At 34.4% G+C, this 16,549-nt stretch overlaps 2 protein-coding genes across 2 annotated transcripts; both read left to right on the forward strand.

Annotated features, from left to right (window-relative positions):
• Window positions 1-1,345: 1,345 nt before the first annotated feature.
• LOC145638372 (ent-kaurenoic acid oxidase 2-like) lies at window positions 1,346-6,324 on the forward strand. Its single transcript, XM_081689339.1, has 8 exons — window positions 1,346-1,842; window positions 4,025-4,502; window positions 4,663-4,929; window positions 5,048-5,137; window positions 5,217-5,295; window positions 5,464-5,570; window positions 5,677-5,798; window positions 5,882-6,324. The coding sequence occupies exons 1-8, from the start codon at window positions 1,607-1,609 to the stop codon at window positions 5,970-5,972; spliced, it is 1,470 nt and encodes a 489-aa protein (XP_081545465.1). The 5' UTR covers window positions 1,346-1,606; the 3' UTR covers window positions 5,973-6,324.
• Window positions 6,325-7,595: 1,271 nt separating this feature from the next.
• LOC145638373 (ent-kaurenoic acid oxidase 1-like) lies at window positions 7,596-11,070 on the forward strand. Its single transcript, XM_081689341.1, has 8 exons — window positions 7,596-7,828; window positions 9,174-9,651; window positions 9,745-10,011; window positions 10,126-10,215; window positions 10,293-10,371; window positions 10,454-10,560; window positions 10,734-10,855; window positions 10,946-11,070. Exons 1-8 carry the CDS (start codon window positions 7,596-7,598, stop codon window positions 11,034-11,036), a joined length of 1,467 nt encoding a protein of 488 aa, XP_081545467.1. The 3' UTR covers window positions 11,037-11,070.
• Window positions 11,071-16,549: the final 5,479 nt, after the last annotated feature.

Genomic DNA, 16,549 nt, shown 5'->3' on the forward strand with positions numbered 1-16,549 from the left:
GGGTATTAATGAGCCAATTGACACCGATCCTCTTTAGGCTTGGCTCGAGCACAAAACTCGGCTCGAGCTCAAAGTTTGTCGAGGTTAGCTTGAGCTCAAAACCCCAAACATGAGCTTGGCTCGAGGCTCGATCTTCAATTATCAATGACTAATTTTAGGTTACAAATTATCTTCTATAAAAAAATATTTGAGCTTGTGCACGATCTTTCCAGCTGAGCCAAAGATAGTGCAAGCTTGGCTTGGTATGATCTCAAGCCGAGCCAAGCATCGAGTAGTTTGTGAGTACGCTTAGGAGCTCAACTCATCAACACTCCTAGCTGCAACCTAAAGGAAATTTTCTTAAAGGAGTTAAATAAGCAAGTCTGGTAAAGATGGCAGGGAAATCACCTTGTAATCACAATTTGAGCTTCAACATCTACCATTGTTTGAGAATAGGGGTATTCCCTTACCTTTCCCCCTTATTGTAACTAAAAATAATAGTACAACTTTTATAAGATACCTTCGTATATTGATTCATAGGAAAAAGTTATATATGCTATGTAATATTTTTTTTTTATTTATTTTTTCCGAATTTTGATAGTAGGAATTGGAAAGAAAATGAAAGAAGGGAAAAGAAGGGGAGAAAATCCCTTTGCTTAGATAAAGAGTTGTAGGAAGGAAAGGGGGAGGGAGAGATACATTTTCTTCCCTCTTCAACTTACACTTTTCCCTCTAAAATTGTAGAGATTTGGAAGAAAATGGAGCTCCATCTCCTTGCTCCCTTTCCTTTCCACCCCCTTCCTCTCTTTTAGGATGCTATTAAAACATGTGCACCTACGTTATAATTATAGATTACTATGTGTATTTCAATGCTTTCCGTTTCAAATTTTTTCCCCTTTAGCATCTTCCTTAGTTTTCGTTCCTTTTCCTTGACCTCCTAATTTCATCTTTTCCTTACCTTTATCATCAATCCTACAATTTATCCACATATATACGGAGTACTTACTTTCACTTTGTCCACATTTTCTTATTTTTCACGATACTCAATTGATCGAATTAATTGAATCTACACTTAATGAATATAACATATTTTAATATAAAGTTATGTAAGTTGACATTATATACTTATTAAAATCATAATTCTTAGTATATGTCAAAGTTTTTCTAAATTCAAAACAAACAATATTATAAGGGGAATGCATAAAGACAATATGCTCCAACATCAAACTAAAAAGGCCAAACAAATGGAAAAGAAAAAACATTGAACACAATCCAACAAAAATTAACAAAATTACTTTTCATCAACTGACTATACATGAAATGAATTTAGCCTTTTTTAAAAAAAAAGAAAATCTTTACTCTTTTTTTACTAAAAACCCCTTCTTCTCCCCCCCTTAAATTATTTCCTTTTTTAGTACATTTTCAGATTTTCTTACACTACACCAACATATTCTAGCAACCTCTCCTTTTTTTTCAATCAAACCCACTTCAAAATTTCAACTTATTTATTATTACCCACAATTTTCCTTCCTAATATAATTTGTTTCTTTCACACATATATATATATATTTTTTTTTTATGTTTTTATTTTTGAAGACATAAAACCAATAAATTATAAAAAAAAAAAATGGAGTTGGGTATGATTTCAATGGTATCAATTTCAATATTAGTTGGGTTAATTTGGTTACTAAATTTCTTGTTGAGAAGAGTAAATTATTGGGTGTATGAATCAAAACTTGGAAATATGAAGCATGAATTGCCACCAGGTGATCTAGGTTTGCCATTTATTGGAAATATGTGGTCTTTTCTCAGAGCTTTCAAGTCTGCTAATCCTGATTCTTTCCTCAACTCTTACTTTACCAGGTTCTTTTTATCACTTCCTCTGTTTTTTTTACATGTTTTTGTTTTGTGATATTGATATATGAAATGTATCATGTTTTGGGTTAGACTAGTTTGATCGTTTTTTTGATGGGTGAGACGCGTAATAAGTCACTCCGATGATGACTATTGATGAATGTAATAGCTGTAAATATTCCGAGTATGAATATTGTCGGTTCAGTATGGTTCTTCATCTGAAAAAAAATAATAATAATCTAAGACGAGTTTACAGTGTTGAGGTTTTGTTAATTTTATTTCTTAAGCATTATTATTGTTACTCATTATTTTTGTACATTACTCATTATCAATGACATAGGTACATGTACATTACTAGCTATGAACCATAAGAATAAAATTCATGTGGTACTAGGAACAATTTTTATGGTTAAAGTTGATTAAGGGTGTTATGAATTATGACTCATGTCTTATCTAGTAAAAATGCGCAACTTTTAAGAAGAGGTTTGAGTGACTTTTTGGTTTTTATTTTGATTAAGGTTGCTTTAATTTAGTGGGTATATTTTAGATTGACAATGTCATATTCCCGAGCTAAGTGTATCCAAGGAAATTTATTTATTGATCGGTTTTGGTTATTTGTAATGAACAAACAAATATACCTAACTTTAGAAGTACTTGGAATTTGGAAGCAACTAAGAATTTGTAGAAAAAAAATAGGGTTTAAGTTACGTGTAACCTTGTTTAAGAATGTTTGTAAACATATATTATATATATAAAACAAAGTTAATCGATTAAACAATGAAACACCGGAAGTTAAGAAGATAACCTGATTTAGGGCTTATTCTCTTCAATTTAATTTCATTTCAGTTCAGTTTAACTCAGTTCAGTTCCGTTCCTAACTTCCTTCTCTCATAAACAATTCATTTCAGCTCTACTTAGTTCAGTTCAGCTCCAATCAGTTCATTTCAGTTCAATTGTTTTCCATAAATCACAACAGGCCCATAGTAGAGATTACAATATAAAGTATATCTCTAATTTTATCCCTAATTTAGTTGTTAGAATATTTTGAAGTAATTCACTAAAAATAAGTAAACAAAAACTTGAGGGATGTGGACAAGTATGGATCACATTAAGTGAAGGGTAAAGTGTATATATCTGCACGTTTGTGTGTGTTTGGCAATTGCAATTTCAGCCAAATACTCAAATACCAAGACAGAAATAAGAAAAGATTTATAGCATTGATTTTCACCCTTTTTGGGTAAAGGACAAAATAGGTCCAAATCTTTTTATAAATCAAGAAAATAATACAAATTTGTTCCTACAAAATTTGTCATTTTGCTTTGTACTTTGTGTGTGGACTGGATGTGGTGTGACGAGGAGTGATAAGGCGTAGTCTTTAGTGAGAAAGCCACAAGGGACGACAAATGATGTAAACGACATTCAATCTTAAGATGCCTTCTCAAACTCTCAATACCTTAACCTCAAAATGTCGTAAACAAAAGTTTTATGTCGGGTTGTGTACTTGTGCAGTGCAGCTATAATTTATGTTGGGTTTCAATCAATTTGTTAAATTGGAAAGTATCCTAAAAGTTGCAATTTCATACTGGACGACAACCTTTGATGGGTCCTCGAATCAAACTCATAACTTTGGCTACTTTGGGCCTCTCTACTTTTCTGACCACTCTAAAGTTGTATTGTGCAAAATGCCAACACCTATATAGGGAACCAATAAAATCTTTGAGGTCAGATTTAGATTTTAAAGTTGGATGTATTGATCTATATGATCTATACTATTATATTAGAAAGCGTTTGTCTCATCTATTGCTTCGTAACTTGACATTCTTAAACCAGAATTACTCGAATCCATGACTTGGTGTTGTGTAAGAACAGTTTACGACAACCAATCCAATATGAGGATTGATGTTAACTAGGGAAAAAGATTATTTGACATGAATGTAGTTAGGATCCCTCAGAACTAATGCTAATTAACTTATTATATTTACGTATATCAAAATGGACTATACATTGAAACAGATCGAGGGGGAGACATCTTTCTTAATCAATGATTTATATTTAAATGGTGTGATTGAACTTTATGATACTTGTGAGCTGTGACCTTTAAACTATAGAAATATTTTCTATATTATACATGATTATAGTTTATAGAAGCTTAATTATGATGAATGTAAGCTGATACATTAAGTTTGAGCAGATTTGGTAAGACAGGAATTTACAAAGCGTTCATGTTTGGCAACCCAAGTGTTATAGTTACCACAGCTGAAACATGTAGAAAAGTGCTGAATGATGATGAACATTTCAAGCCTGGTTGGCCTGTTTCAACTTTGAAGTTGATCGGTGCTAAATCCTTTGTTTCCATTTCCTATGAAGAGCATAAACGTCTAAGGAGGTTGACTTCTGCTCCCATCAATGGACACGAAGCTCTATCAGAATACATTGAATATATAGAAGACATTGTGAAATCTGCTTTAGAAAATTGGTGCATGATGGGAGAAATCGAGTTTCTTACACAGCTTCGGAAGTTGACTTTCAGAATAATTATGTACATCTTTCTGAGCTCAGAGAGTGAACCTGTAATAGAGGCATTAGAAAGAGAGTACACAAGACTTAACTACGGTGTTAGAGCTATGGCGATCAATATCCCTGGTTTTGCTTACCATGAAGCACTCAAGGTATGATTGACATAGATTTTGTTCCTGACGTATCATACATGCTCACTTAGAACTTGTTCGGAAAAATTAGTTGACCTTAACAACTACACTTCATTAAACACCATATTTCACTTTAGTTGCATTTTGACTTGGTAGTAAAAAAATGTTGGGATTTTACTAGGCTCGAAAGAGACTTGTGGCCGTGTTTCAATCTATAATAGATGAACGAAGGGCACTAAAAAGGGATGGAGTTGCTATCAAGGCCAAGAAAGATATGATGGATGCTTTGCTTGAGGTTGAAGATGAGAATGGAAGAAAATTGACAGATGAAGAGATCATTGATCTATTAGTGATGTACTTGAACGCTGGACACGAGTCATCAGGTCATACCTTGATGTGGGCTACTGTCTTGTTGCAGAAACACCCTGAATTTATGCAGAAAGCCAAGGTATAACAACTCTTCTCTGCTTGCACTTCACTTAAGAATTGCACTTCACTTCAGAAACATGATAATATTGAAGGTGCTGAAAATCAAATTTTATGTGTTCAAAAACTGAACTTTCCAGGCTGAGCAAGAAGAGATTGTGAAAAATATGCCAGCAGGACAGAAAAGATTGACTCTGAAAGAATTCAGACAGATGACTTATCTTTCACAGGTATGTATATTGTGCTTGTGTCTCCTTTTCCCGCTATCTTTGTGTTTCTAATATATTGTGTATACTCTGTGAAATCAAGGTAGTAGATGAAACACTTCGGTGGTTAACATTCTCACTTGTAGTCTTCCGAGAAGCATTGTCAGATGTCAAGATGAATGGTCTGTACCATATCAAAGCTTTAACCTTTGTTTTTCTCTTCAAAACTTTTTGAATATAAATACTGTCCTCAAAATTTACTCATTACATAATCATTCTGGTTTTGATTTGTTTTGGTTTAGTTTGTTTTTGGCATCGAAGTTAACACATGAAATTTTGGATGATTTTAGGCTATACAATTCCTAAAGGATGGAAAGTATTGGTTTGGTTTAGAACTTGTCACTTGGATCCTGAAACCTGGCCAGAACCTATGAAGTTCAATCCTTCGAGATGGGATGTAAGTTACAAACTCAAACTCGTTCTTTTTTTTTTTTTTTTTTTTTTTTTTACCAAATATGTGCAACAAAATTTGTTGATCAACACTGAATTTGTATATTCTATAGGGACTTATTCCTAGACCTGGAACTTTTCTTCCTTTTGGTGCTGGGAGCAGGCTGTGTCCTGGAAATGATCTCGCCAAGTTAGAGATATCGATTTTTCTTCACTATTTTCTGCTCAATTACAGGTATCAGATTATGATGATTGTTAACATTTTGAATAATTGTCATGCACAATGTTTGATTTTTACAGTAAGTCCATGTTCTGCAGGCTGGACGTAGTAAATCCTGACTGCGCCGTGCAGTACTTACCACATAAAAGACCGAAAGATAACTGCTTGGCGAAAGTCAGAAGGATCTAAGCAGGGATCAGTAGCACAAACATGACAGATTAAGACCCCTACTTACATTAATCACATAAGGCTCAGATTTTAACAAACAATTAAGTGAATTTGTGAGAACAAATATATTCTGGTAGATCTTGTGTTCTGTAATCTGATTATGAAGCAAGGTCTACTCCAACTAAAAATAGTCAGAGTACTATTTTAGTCAGAGTATTACATTCTTTGCTTGTGTACTTTTGCTCAGGCTGATAATATGGCTTATATGGTGTACTGTATACTATATGAGGCTAAGATTTAGGAATGTCAATGCGTCGGTCCATTTCTTATTCAATAATGCAGTCACTAACTTACTATGCGTGAAAAAGTTGAATGGAATAAAGTACTCTCTTTGTTTGTGTATAATTAAGGATATGACGTGATTTTACAAAAAGGACCTGAAAAAGCTTGAATACTCCGTAGCAGTTAAGCTATGATACTCTATTAGCGTAAATAGTTCTATACATACTAATTTACTCAACGACTATAATACTAATTGGAACTAAACAATCGTTGCTACTATAGAGTATAGGGCCTATAGGCAGACATGAGTGACAACGGAGGCTACAGCTAGGCAGCTAGCCACCCGTACAGGCTACATCCTCACCAGTCCGAGCCCCCTATAGTCGAGTATCCACCCACCCACATCGTGTCGGACACGGACTTGGGTACGTGTCAAAGGCAGTAGACTAACAAAAACAATTGTTGTTCACTTAAATTACACATTAAGGTAAACACTCAATATTAAGGTTATGTTCAGTTTGGCCTATCTAAACAAGTACGATGTATATGCTTGATCCAAAAATTATTAGATTAGATCATATTTTTTTATTTGCGTAAATTTATCATTAAATATCTTTAGTTTCTTAGTCTTAAAAAAAACTGTAAATTATTTGTTTGAAACACATTAATATGAATTTAATGACATCTTTTGGGGGTGATACAACATGTGATTGAATCTATCGAAAAAATACAGTAGGAATGTCCTGGTTCTAGATATCCAAAAACAGTAATAAGACAGTTGGATGTATGACTTGATATCTCTTTCATTTGTTTCCTTAAAATATTAAATTGAAATCTTCCCACTAATTAAAATTTTCAGTAATTAAGGAAAGAAATAACAGATAGGATCAAGCTAATCCTTAGAAAATAAATCAAACAAAATGGGAAACAAATCAAGCAAATAAATCATAAAACCAAGCAACCAATGAGGAAGCAACAAATAAACAAAAAGAGGATAAAAAAAAAAAACAAAAAAAAACAAAAAAAACAAAAAACAAAATACAAAATCATCATGCCACCTAATCCTTGCTTCACCATCAATATAAACCCCTTCATTATTTTCATTTACATTCACAAAAACTATATTCATTTCATCATTTCTCAAAGGTATATTTGTTTTAGTATTGTAACCATCATTATTTTTCATATGATAACTTGTTATATAGACGCCTATACTTTTTGTTCGAAATTAATTGTCATGTATTAGATTTATCATTTTGTGACAATCGGAATCGGATGGAGGGATCGGATTATACATTAAGCTTAACTATTAATTATATTTTTTTTTGGGTTTGTGTAGGTATTGAAAAAGGTTATAGAAAGATGGACTTTAACTTTGTTTCCAAGGTGGCAATCTTCATTATGGGGTTATTATGGGTACTAAATTTGGTGCTAAGAAAAGTTCATGGTTGGGTGCATGAATCAAAACTTGGGAATAAGAGATATAGTTTGCCACCAGGTGACTTTGGCTTGCCTATCATAGGCAACATGTGGTCTTTCCTGGCCGCTTTTAAGTCTTCTAATCCAGACTCCTTTCTCAACTCCTTTTTTACCAGGTTATCTCTTTATTTATTCTCTTGTTACTTTATTAAAACAATTCATTACTTGCTTTTATTAGAATGATATCAATACTGTCATATTAAATAAATATAAAAAAAAATCATATCAACCTAATAATTTTGCGTTTAATTCCACTCTTCATAATTTTGTGTTAAAAAATAAAATAAAATTGAAGACAAACACATAAAATTAATTTATTAAGTCTAGAGCCGCCAATGTTTGTAGACTTTAGGGGAAAGAGTTTGTACAAATAAATCCATCACTGGAACCCGTATCCCATCTAGCCACTAAATGAGCTACAATATTTTCCGCTTGTCATATATGAAGACAATGAAAAAAATAGTTGCACATGGTATATTTAATTTTAATACACAACCTATTTTTTTTAATTATTATTGTTGTTGTTGTTGTTGTTGTTAGGGGTGTTCATAAATTGGCCCGGACCTAAAAAATGGACTGGCCCGGATTAGATCAAACCGAATTAATCGGTTCGGTCTTTGGGTCTAGAAATTTTTTTGGTAGGTCTTCGGTTCGATTCGGTCCAAAACCCTATAAAAACTAGTCTACGATCGAATCAATTTTTTCCTTAAAATTATGCATGAAACCTTAAATAATGGTTAATTTAAGATTATCCTTAATAAGCTTAGAAAGCTTTAATTTTATGAGCTTTTTTGTTATACACCTACAAAAAAAAAGTTAAAGTATAGTTTTTCTTTACTTTTTTCAACTTTTCCAAAAAATTACTAAACATTTAGAATTGTTTTTTAAAAAAATTCTTTAAACGGTCCAAACCGGTTTGGTCCGGGGTTAGGACCAATTATTTCGGTTCAATTCGGGTTCGATCCCAACTTGATCGGTCCGGTCTTCATTTCTTAAAATTCTAATTTTCGTCCTTCGATCCAGTCCGAATTGGTCAAGTCCGGTTCGATCTTGGACCAATGTGTAGCCCTAGTTGTTGTTGTTGTTCCAAAAAAAAAAAAAAAAAACTTTGCAAATTATACTCTATTCCAAAAAAAAAAAAAAAAAAAAAAAAAAAAAAAAAAAAAAAAAAAAAAGTACATGTACTAGTATGCCTGTTTAATAGCCCAATCAAGACTTAATGATGGCTGGTGGACTGGCCCATTTATGACTTTGATTTCGTATACATAGGCTTAAACCCACCTACAGTCCTAGACTGAATTTCCTGATTGATTTATTTATATTTTTAAAAAAGAAAAATACGTCAAAATTAAGGGATTGTTCTCCTCTCGATTGAAATTTGAATTGATATTGTATGAACATTTAACTTTACTTTTGTTTACTTGTATATTTAACATTAGATTATAACATTTGATTGTGCAGATTTGGCAAAACAGGAATTTACAAAGCCTTCATGTTTGGTAGTCCAAGCATAATTGTTACAACACCTGAGATATGCAGGAAAGTCTTGAATGATGATGAGCATTTCAAGCCTGGCTGGCCACTTTCAACGACCGAGTTGATCGGTAGGAAGTCCTTTATTGCTATCCCCTTCGAAGAGCACAAGCGTCTAAGAAAATTAACCGCGGCTCCTATCAATGGACATGAAGCACTATCAAACTACATAGAGTACATAGAAGATATCTCAATAGCTACTTTGGATAAGTTGAGTAAAATGGGAGAAATCGAGTTTCTCACTCAACTTCGTAAGCTAACTTTTCGTATCATCATGTACATCTTTTTGAGTTCCGAAAGTGAGCCTATCTTGGAGGCTTTAGAAAAGGAGTACACAAGGCTTAATCATGGTGTAAGAGCAATGGCCATTAATATCCCTGGATTTGCATACCATAAGGCACTTAAGGTACAAGATAATTTCTTTGTGTTTCAAATATGCTTGCTTTATTTAATTCCTCTCAATCTAGTGTATTTGATTATGGATGAAAATTTTGATTAGGCGCGGAAGAACCTTGTGGCAGTGTTTCAAGCTACAATAGATGAACGAAGAGCGCTTAAGAGAGATGGTGTTGCTACCAAAGCCAAGAGAGATATGATGGATGATTTACTCGAAGTTGAAGATGAAAATGGGAGAAAGTTGACTAATGAAGAGATTACAGATCTATTAATCATGTATTTAAATGCAGGACATGAATCATCTGCTCATACCATTATGTGGGCTACTGTTTTATTACAGCAAAACCCTGAATACTTACAGAAAGCCAAGGTATGTACTATAACACTTCAAATCTTACATTTTACTTTTGAGTAATCGGATATGAGTCAGTGTTGTCACGTCTATTCTTAACTACTTACATTTTACCAAATCGTCGAATTTCAGGCAGAGCAAGAAGAGATTATAAAGAATAGACCTGCAGGACAGAAAGGACTGACTCTGAAAGAAACTAGAAAAATGACTTATTTGTCTCAGGTAAGTAATCATTCCTCCTATCTTTGAGCTTGCATTGTATTCTTAGCTAAACTAACCATTTATTTTACGAAATCAAGGTCGTAGATGAAACGCTTAGGTGGGTGACGTTCTCATTCGTAGTTTTTCGTGAGGCGATATCAGACTTCAAGATAAATGGTAAGTAAGAGATTCAAAACACATTTTTCTTGTACACTGTAAAATCATTTAAATCCTAACAAAAGAAAGTTTGATTTTACAGGCTATACTATTCCTAAAGGATGGAAAGTGTTGACATGGTTTAGGACTTGCCATTTAGATCCCGAAGTTTGGCCCGAGCCTATGAGGTTCAATCCCTCGAGATGGGATGTAAGTTAAATTAATTCTCCGCTCATAATAAAGACATACTCCCTTTGTCCCTTACTTAAATTTCTACTTCTCTCTATTATGTGAGGAATAAATGCTAGAAATAAGAATATAATAAACAGATGGAGAAAGTACTCCATATCACACAAAGACTAAATACTACATATATGTTGTAGGACCTTGCTCCAAAAGCAGGGACTTTCCTTCCCTTTGGTGCTGGGAGTAGGCTGTGTCCTGGAAACGATCTCGCCAAACTCGAAATTTCAATTTTTCTCCATCATTTTCTCCTTAATTACAGGTAATTAGAATAGATTTATAGTTTTTTTTTTTTTCACCTAGAATCATGCATTGGGCTTAATTAATTTTGTGGTAAAAAAATGTTGTGTAGGTTGAAAAGGACTAATCCAGAGTGCCCGGTGCAGTTCTTGCCTCATAGAAGACCAAAGGATGCCTGCTTAGCTAGAGTAAAAAAGATATGAGCTGCTTTCATTTAAGTTATGTAGAAAATAAAGCAAGGAGTTGTAACATTTATTTAAGAATTAAGACTGATGTTTAAGCTACAACCTATTAAGTACTGTTTTATTATTCGGATTTAGTAATGAATTCATGTTTTGAACAATTTGGTTGGAGTAATATTATGCATTTATGGGCTACCTCCTTGAGAAAAAATTATTGGGTCGCAATTAAAATTTTAATTTGTTGTATTAAATTACGATGTATATGCTTATTCTAGAAATAATTAGGAGGATGTCCCGGTTTTTCTCACATGACATTTTTGTAAATAAAGCAATAACTTTATTCAATTGTAAAACCCACAATAATGAAAAAAGTTGTTGGTTTATTCACAAAAATACCCCTATGAGAAACAAATTTTGTTACTCAATATGAGAAACGGGGAATTTCCCAATGATTAGACATCAAATCAAATACTACTTTCGTTACTTTTTAGATGTAGCAAAGGGGTAATTTTTTGTAAGACAGAAAAAACTCCTTTATTGCATGTAAACATTGATGGAGGTAGTATTTTTATTTGCGTTTATTTAACATAAAACATCTTTAATTTCGTAGTGAAGAGAAATTTGTATAAACTTTGGCTTGTCTTTCTCATTAGCTCATCAAAGAATATATAGATCGAGTTACAATATTCCTAACCCTAGAATAAATGATATACTAGGTAACTAAGATAATCACCAAAATACATAATAATATCACGAATCTATATCCTAACAAATATACCATAAGATATTCTCAAAATACATTATACGATATTATTTCAATACCCCCTCAAGTTGGAGCATGTAGTTAAAAAATGCCCAACTTGAAAAGTCAAAAGTCAAACTGGGTTCTGCCAAGAGCTTTTGCGAAAATGTTCGCAAGTTGAGAAGTCAAAACCAAGCCTTCATTAAACTCCTCTCGAACATAGTGACAATCAACCTCAATGTGCTTTGTTCATTCACGAAAAAAAGGATTTTTTGCAATGTGTACCGCTGTAGACGCTAAAAATGTCTCCCCGACCAAAACCCGATGATGAGTAAAACCTTTCATCACCATTTGGTTCGAGTAGAGTATTGAAAGAAAGAAACACTTGATTCTTGCTTAGAAATCCATTCCATTTCTATTTTCTATCATTTCACAAGCCATTCTAGCCCTTTTAATAGCCCAAACAATTTTCATAGCCCAAAATCTACATATCTTAGCCCAGTTTTCTAATTTCATAACTACAGTCCCGAAACCGAACAACACTACTAAAAATAGGCTAAATTACGACGGAATACTTACGACGGACATTTTTTTCCGTCGTTAAGGTGGATATTTACGACGGAAAACATTTCGTCGCAATTTAGCGACGGAAAATTTCAATTACGAGGCATTTTCCCTCGTAAATTTTACGACGGAAATAAATTCCGTCGTAAATATAAACTTCCGACGGAATATTCCGTCGTAAAGTAATTTGCGACGGAATATTCCGTCGTAAGTTTATATTTACAACGGAATTTATTTCCGTCGTAAAAGTCATTGTCATTTTTGAAAATTAAAATTGTATCCTTGACCTAAAAAAAAGGGGGAAAGAAACGCAGAGAGAGAAAGAGAAGCAGCGGCAGGAGAGAGAGAAAGAGAAGGAGAGAGAAGAAAGAACGAGGCGACCCTGGTTTTTCCGGCGACGCCCTGGTGAACGAAAGAGAAGGAGAGAGAAAAAGAGAGGGAATTTTTGGAGTCGTTGCACAAAAGAAAGAGAAGGAGAGAGAAAGAGAGAGGGAAAGAGAAGTCGCCGCCGTCGGTGACCCAAACCTCAGCCCTCCGTCACGCAACTGCCGCCGTCGGTGACCCAAACGGAGCCGACATTGTAAGAGAGAAAGAGGACGAGTAGGAGAAAGAAAAAGAGGTCGAGAAGGAGAAAGAGGGCGGCTGAAGGGGCGGCTTGTGTCCGTCGTCGAGCCTCCGGCGCCACCTTACCAGGTCAGTGTACACCTTTTTTTTTTGGTTTTTTTTTTTTTTCATTCGAATCTGACTTTTTTTGCTTTGACCACCACAACCGCAGCCTCCGACCTCCGGCCTCCTCCCTTCCCTCGCCGTGGATGGTTGTTGTTGCCGGCGCCGCGCCAAGGTCAGTTTTCCCCACTTTTTTTTAAATTTTTTTTTTGTTAAATAATAAACCCTTATTTATTTAATTTATTTTTTAAAATATTTTGTAGGATTTGTACAATTAGATTGTTTGATTGTCAAAAAGAAGTGCAGATCTAAAGGTTAGTCACATTACAAACTCTAATATTTTGTATGTATGTTACTTTGGTTTGGTTTTGTTTAACATAACTTAGTTAAGTTAAGTTTTTTCTAATATAATGTGTTTTAGTTTAGTTTAGTTTACTTTTTTTTTTTTGTAAGTATGTTAGTTTAGTTTAGTTTACTTTTTTGTAAGTATGTTAGTTTAGTTAAGTTTTTTTTTTTAATATAATGTGGTTTAATTTAGTTTAGTTTTACTAAAGTATATTAGATTAGTTTAATATTATGAAACTTTAGTTTAGTTTATTTTAATATAATGTGGTTTAATTTAGTTTAGTTTTACTAAAGTATATTAGATTAGTTTAATATTATGAAACTTTAGGTACATTTTGTTTGTTTTGTTTAATATGATGTATGTTAGATTACTTTAGTTCATTATAATCTAGTTTAGTTTTGTTTAGTTTAATATAATGTTTCTTACTTAAGTTTAATTTTTTATAATGCATGTTACTATATTTAATATTATGATATGTTAGTTTAGTTTGGTTTTGTTTGGTTTGATTTGTTTATATTAATGTTATGGTTTTATGATATGTTTGTTTATGTTAAGTTTAATTATGATATATTTGTATAATATTTTGTATGTTAGTTTAGTTTTAATATCTTTAAAAAAATCATTTGCATAATCATATGCCTAGATACCCGTTCAAGGCATACACATTAGGAGTATGTCTTGAATAGTCCCCGGTTGGGACTGTCCTTGTACGTTTATTCTCACTTAGGTGGTGAATGTATTCCTTTGTTTTAATTCTAAGGAAGATCCTTGCTTGTCATTTCTCTACAGTGTTCTCTAGGTACATATATAGGTGTTTCTAATCACCTATATTGTGTACTTGGGGAACTGTAGGGAGATGCTGCCGGATTTTCCATAGAATTGAAATTCTGGCATACATTCACTAGTGAGATTGAACGTACAAGGATGGGTTAGGTTGGAGTGATAAGGACCCTTGGAAATCATTTCTCTTCTCATTTGTATTTCCATAACAGTTTGATCTATAATGAATATATATTGTGCTTTATGACTAATATGATTAATGGAATATGTGTTAGTTGTGTAGAACTTGTAATCATGAAACGAAAAGAACGTAGCTGGATGTACGAAAGGAAGGTTGGGAATTCTATTAATCCTGAGTTCTTGAAGGGGGTAGATGAATTCCTTAAATATGTGGAAGATCATCCCGAGAGTAGCAACCCGAATGAAGTTAGGTGTCCATGTTTTAAATGCAAAAACAAACGTCTTTGGGATCCAGATACGGTCAAACTTCATTTGTATCGCAGCGGTTTTTTACCTAATTACTATGAGTGGATGTGTCATGGAGAAGGGTTTCCAGGAACTCGTAGAAGGCAGTCAAATGAATATCGTGAAATGGTTTTGGATGCCTTTGGTCAGTCTCAAGATCAAGGCCATTCCGAAGAGCCACCTGTTTCATTAGAGGAGGAGCCTAATGCACAAGCCAAGCCATTTTTTGATTTGTTAAGGGCTTCTGAACAACCGTTATACGAAGGGAGTTCATTGTCTGTGTTAGAGATGGCTTCTAGAATCACTAGCCTAAAATGTGAGTATAATTTGCCGCACAGATGTGTTGATGGATTTGCTTCTTTGGTTAATGAAGCGATTCCTAACAACAACCACATGGCCGAGACATTCTATGAGGTTAAGAAAATTGTTAAGGGGTTAGAGCTGCCCCATGAAAAGATTCATGCATGCCCGAAAGGATGTATGTTGTTTTGGAAAGATGATGCTCAATTATCTACATGTAGGGTGTGTGGCAGCGACCGATACAAGAAGACTTCTAAAGGTAGCTTAGTGCCTTTGAATGTTCTATTTTATTTCCCTATCACACCTAGGTTGCAAAGGCTTTTTGCAACTAAAAACATTTCTGAGGAAATGACATGGCATGCTAAAAATCCTCGAGTTCAAGGCACAATGGCACACCGTAGCGATAGTGAAGCGTGGAAACACCTAGATAGTTGCTTTCCTGAGTTTGCCTCTGAACCTCGTAATGTTCGACTTGGCCTATGTACGGATGGATTTGCTCCACATGGTCAGTTTGGGGGACAGTATTCATGTTGGCCTGTCATTTTGACCCCTTATAACTTGCCTCCGTCAATGTGTATGAAAAGACAGTTCATGTTTCTTTCGTTACTCGTTCCTGGTCCTAAAAACCCTAAGGGCAACTTGGATGTTTACATGCAACCGCTCATACACGAGTTGAAACAGTTGTGGGAAGTTGGGGCAAATACTTACGATATTTCGAGAAAACAAAATTTCAATCTTCGAGCAGCCATCCTATGGACCGTTAGTGACTTCCTGGCTTAAGGTATGTTATCTGGTTGGACCACAGCCGGTAAGAAGGCTTGTCCATATTGCATGGAGAAAAACAAAGCATTTTGGCTCGAAAATGGTGGTAAGGTTTCTTGGTTTGATTGCCATCGTCAATTCCTTCCGACAAATCATCCTTTTCGAAATAGTAAAAATGCATTTTGTAAAAACAAAGTCGAAAAAGGTTCACCACCTCACATCATGTCAGGAGAGGAACTTTGGGAATGTGTGAAAAACCTCCCGAAAGCAACAGATGGCCCCGAGGCACTGAAACGTCTCAAGAATGCAAAAAAAGGGTGGTTCAAGCAAAGCACTCTATGGGACCTTCCATATTGGAAACATCTGCTTGTTCGTCACAACTTAGATGTCATGCACGTTGAAAAAAACTTTTTTTATAAGTTGATTCACACTATAATGGACGTGAAAAAGCTATCTTGTGACACGCCATCAGCTCGGAATGACATTGCTAAATACTGTAAATGGCCCCAGCTACATCTTCAAGAGGATGATAGAGGAAAAGAATTCATGCCAAAGGCTCCATTTGCTCTTGACAAGGCTCAGAGAAAGGTTTTGTGTGAGTGGGTCAAACAGCTGCGGTTTCCTGATGGTTACGCTTCCAATTTGAGCCGATGCGTTGATTTGCAATCAGGTAAGTTACATGGAATGAAAAGTCATGATTGTCACGTGTTCGTGGAGAGGTTGTTGCCACTGCTTTGAGAGAATTGCTCCCTACCCATATATGGAATGCAATTACAGAGATAAGCCAATTCTTTCGCGATTTATGTTGCTACACAATTACAGTTAGCGACATGGAGCGATTGGAAAAAAACATAGCTGAGATCCTGTGCAAGCTTGAGAAGGTTTTCCCCCCATCTTTCTTCAACTCCA

This window comes from Chenopodium album, chromosome 7 (genome assembly GCF_948465745.1).
Source record: "Chenopodium album chromosome 7, dcCheAlbu1.1, whole genome shotgun sequence".
Lineage (NCBI taxonomy): Eukaryota > Viridiplantae > Streptophyta > Magnoliopsida > Caryophyllales > Amaranthaceae > Chenopodium > Chenopodium album.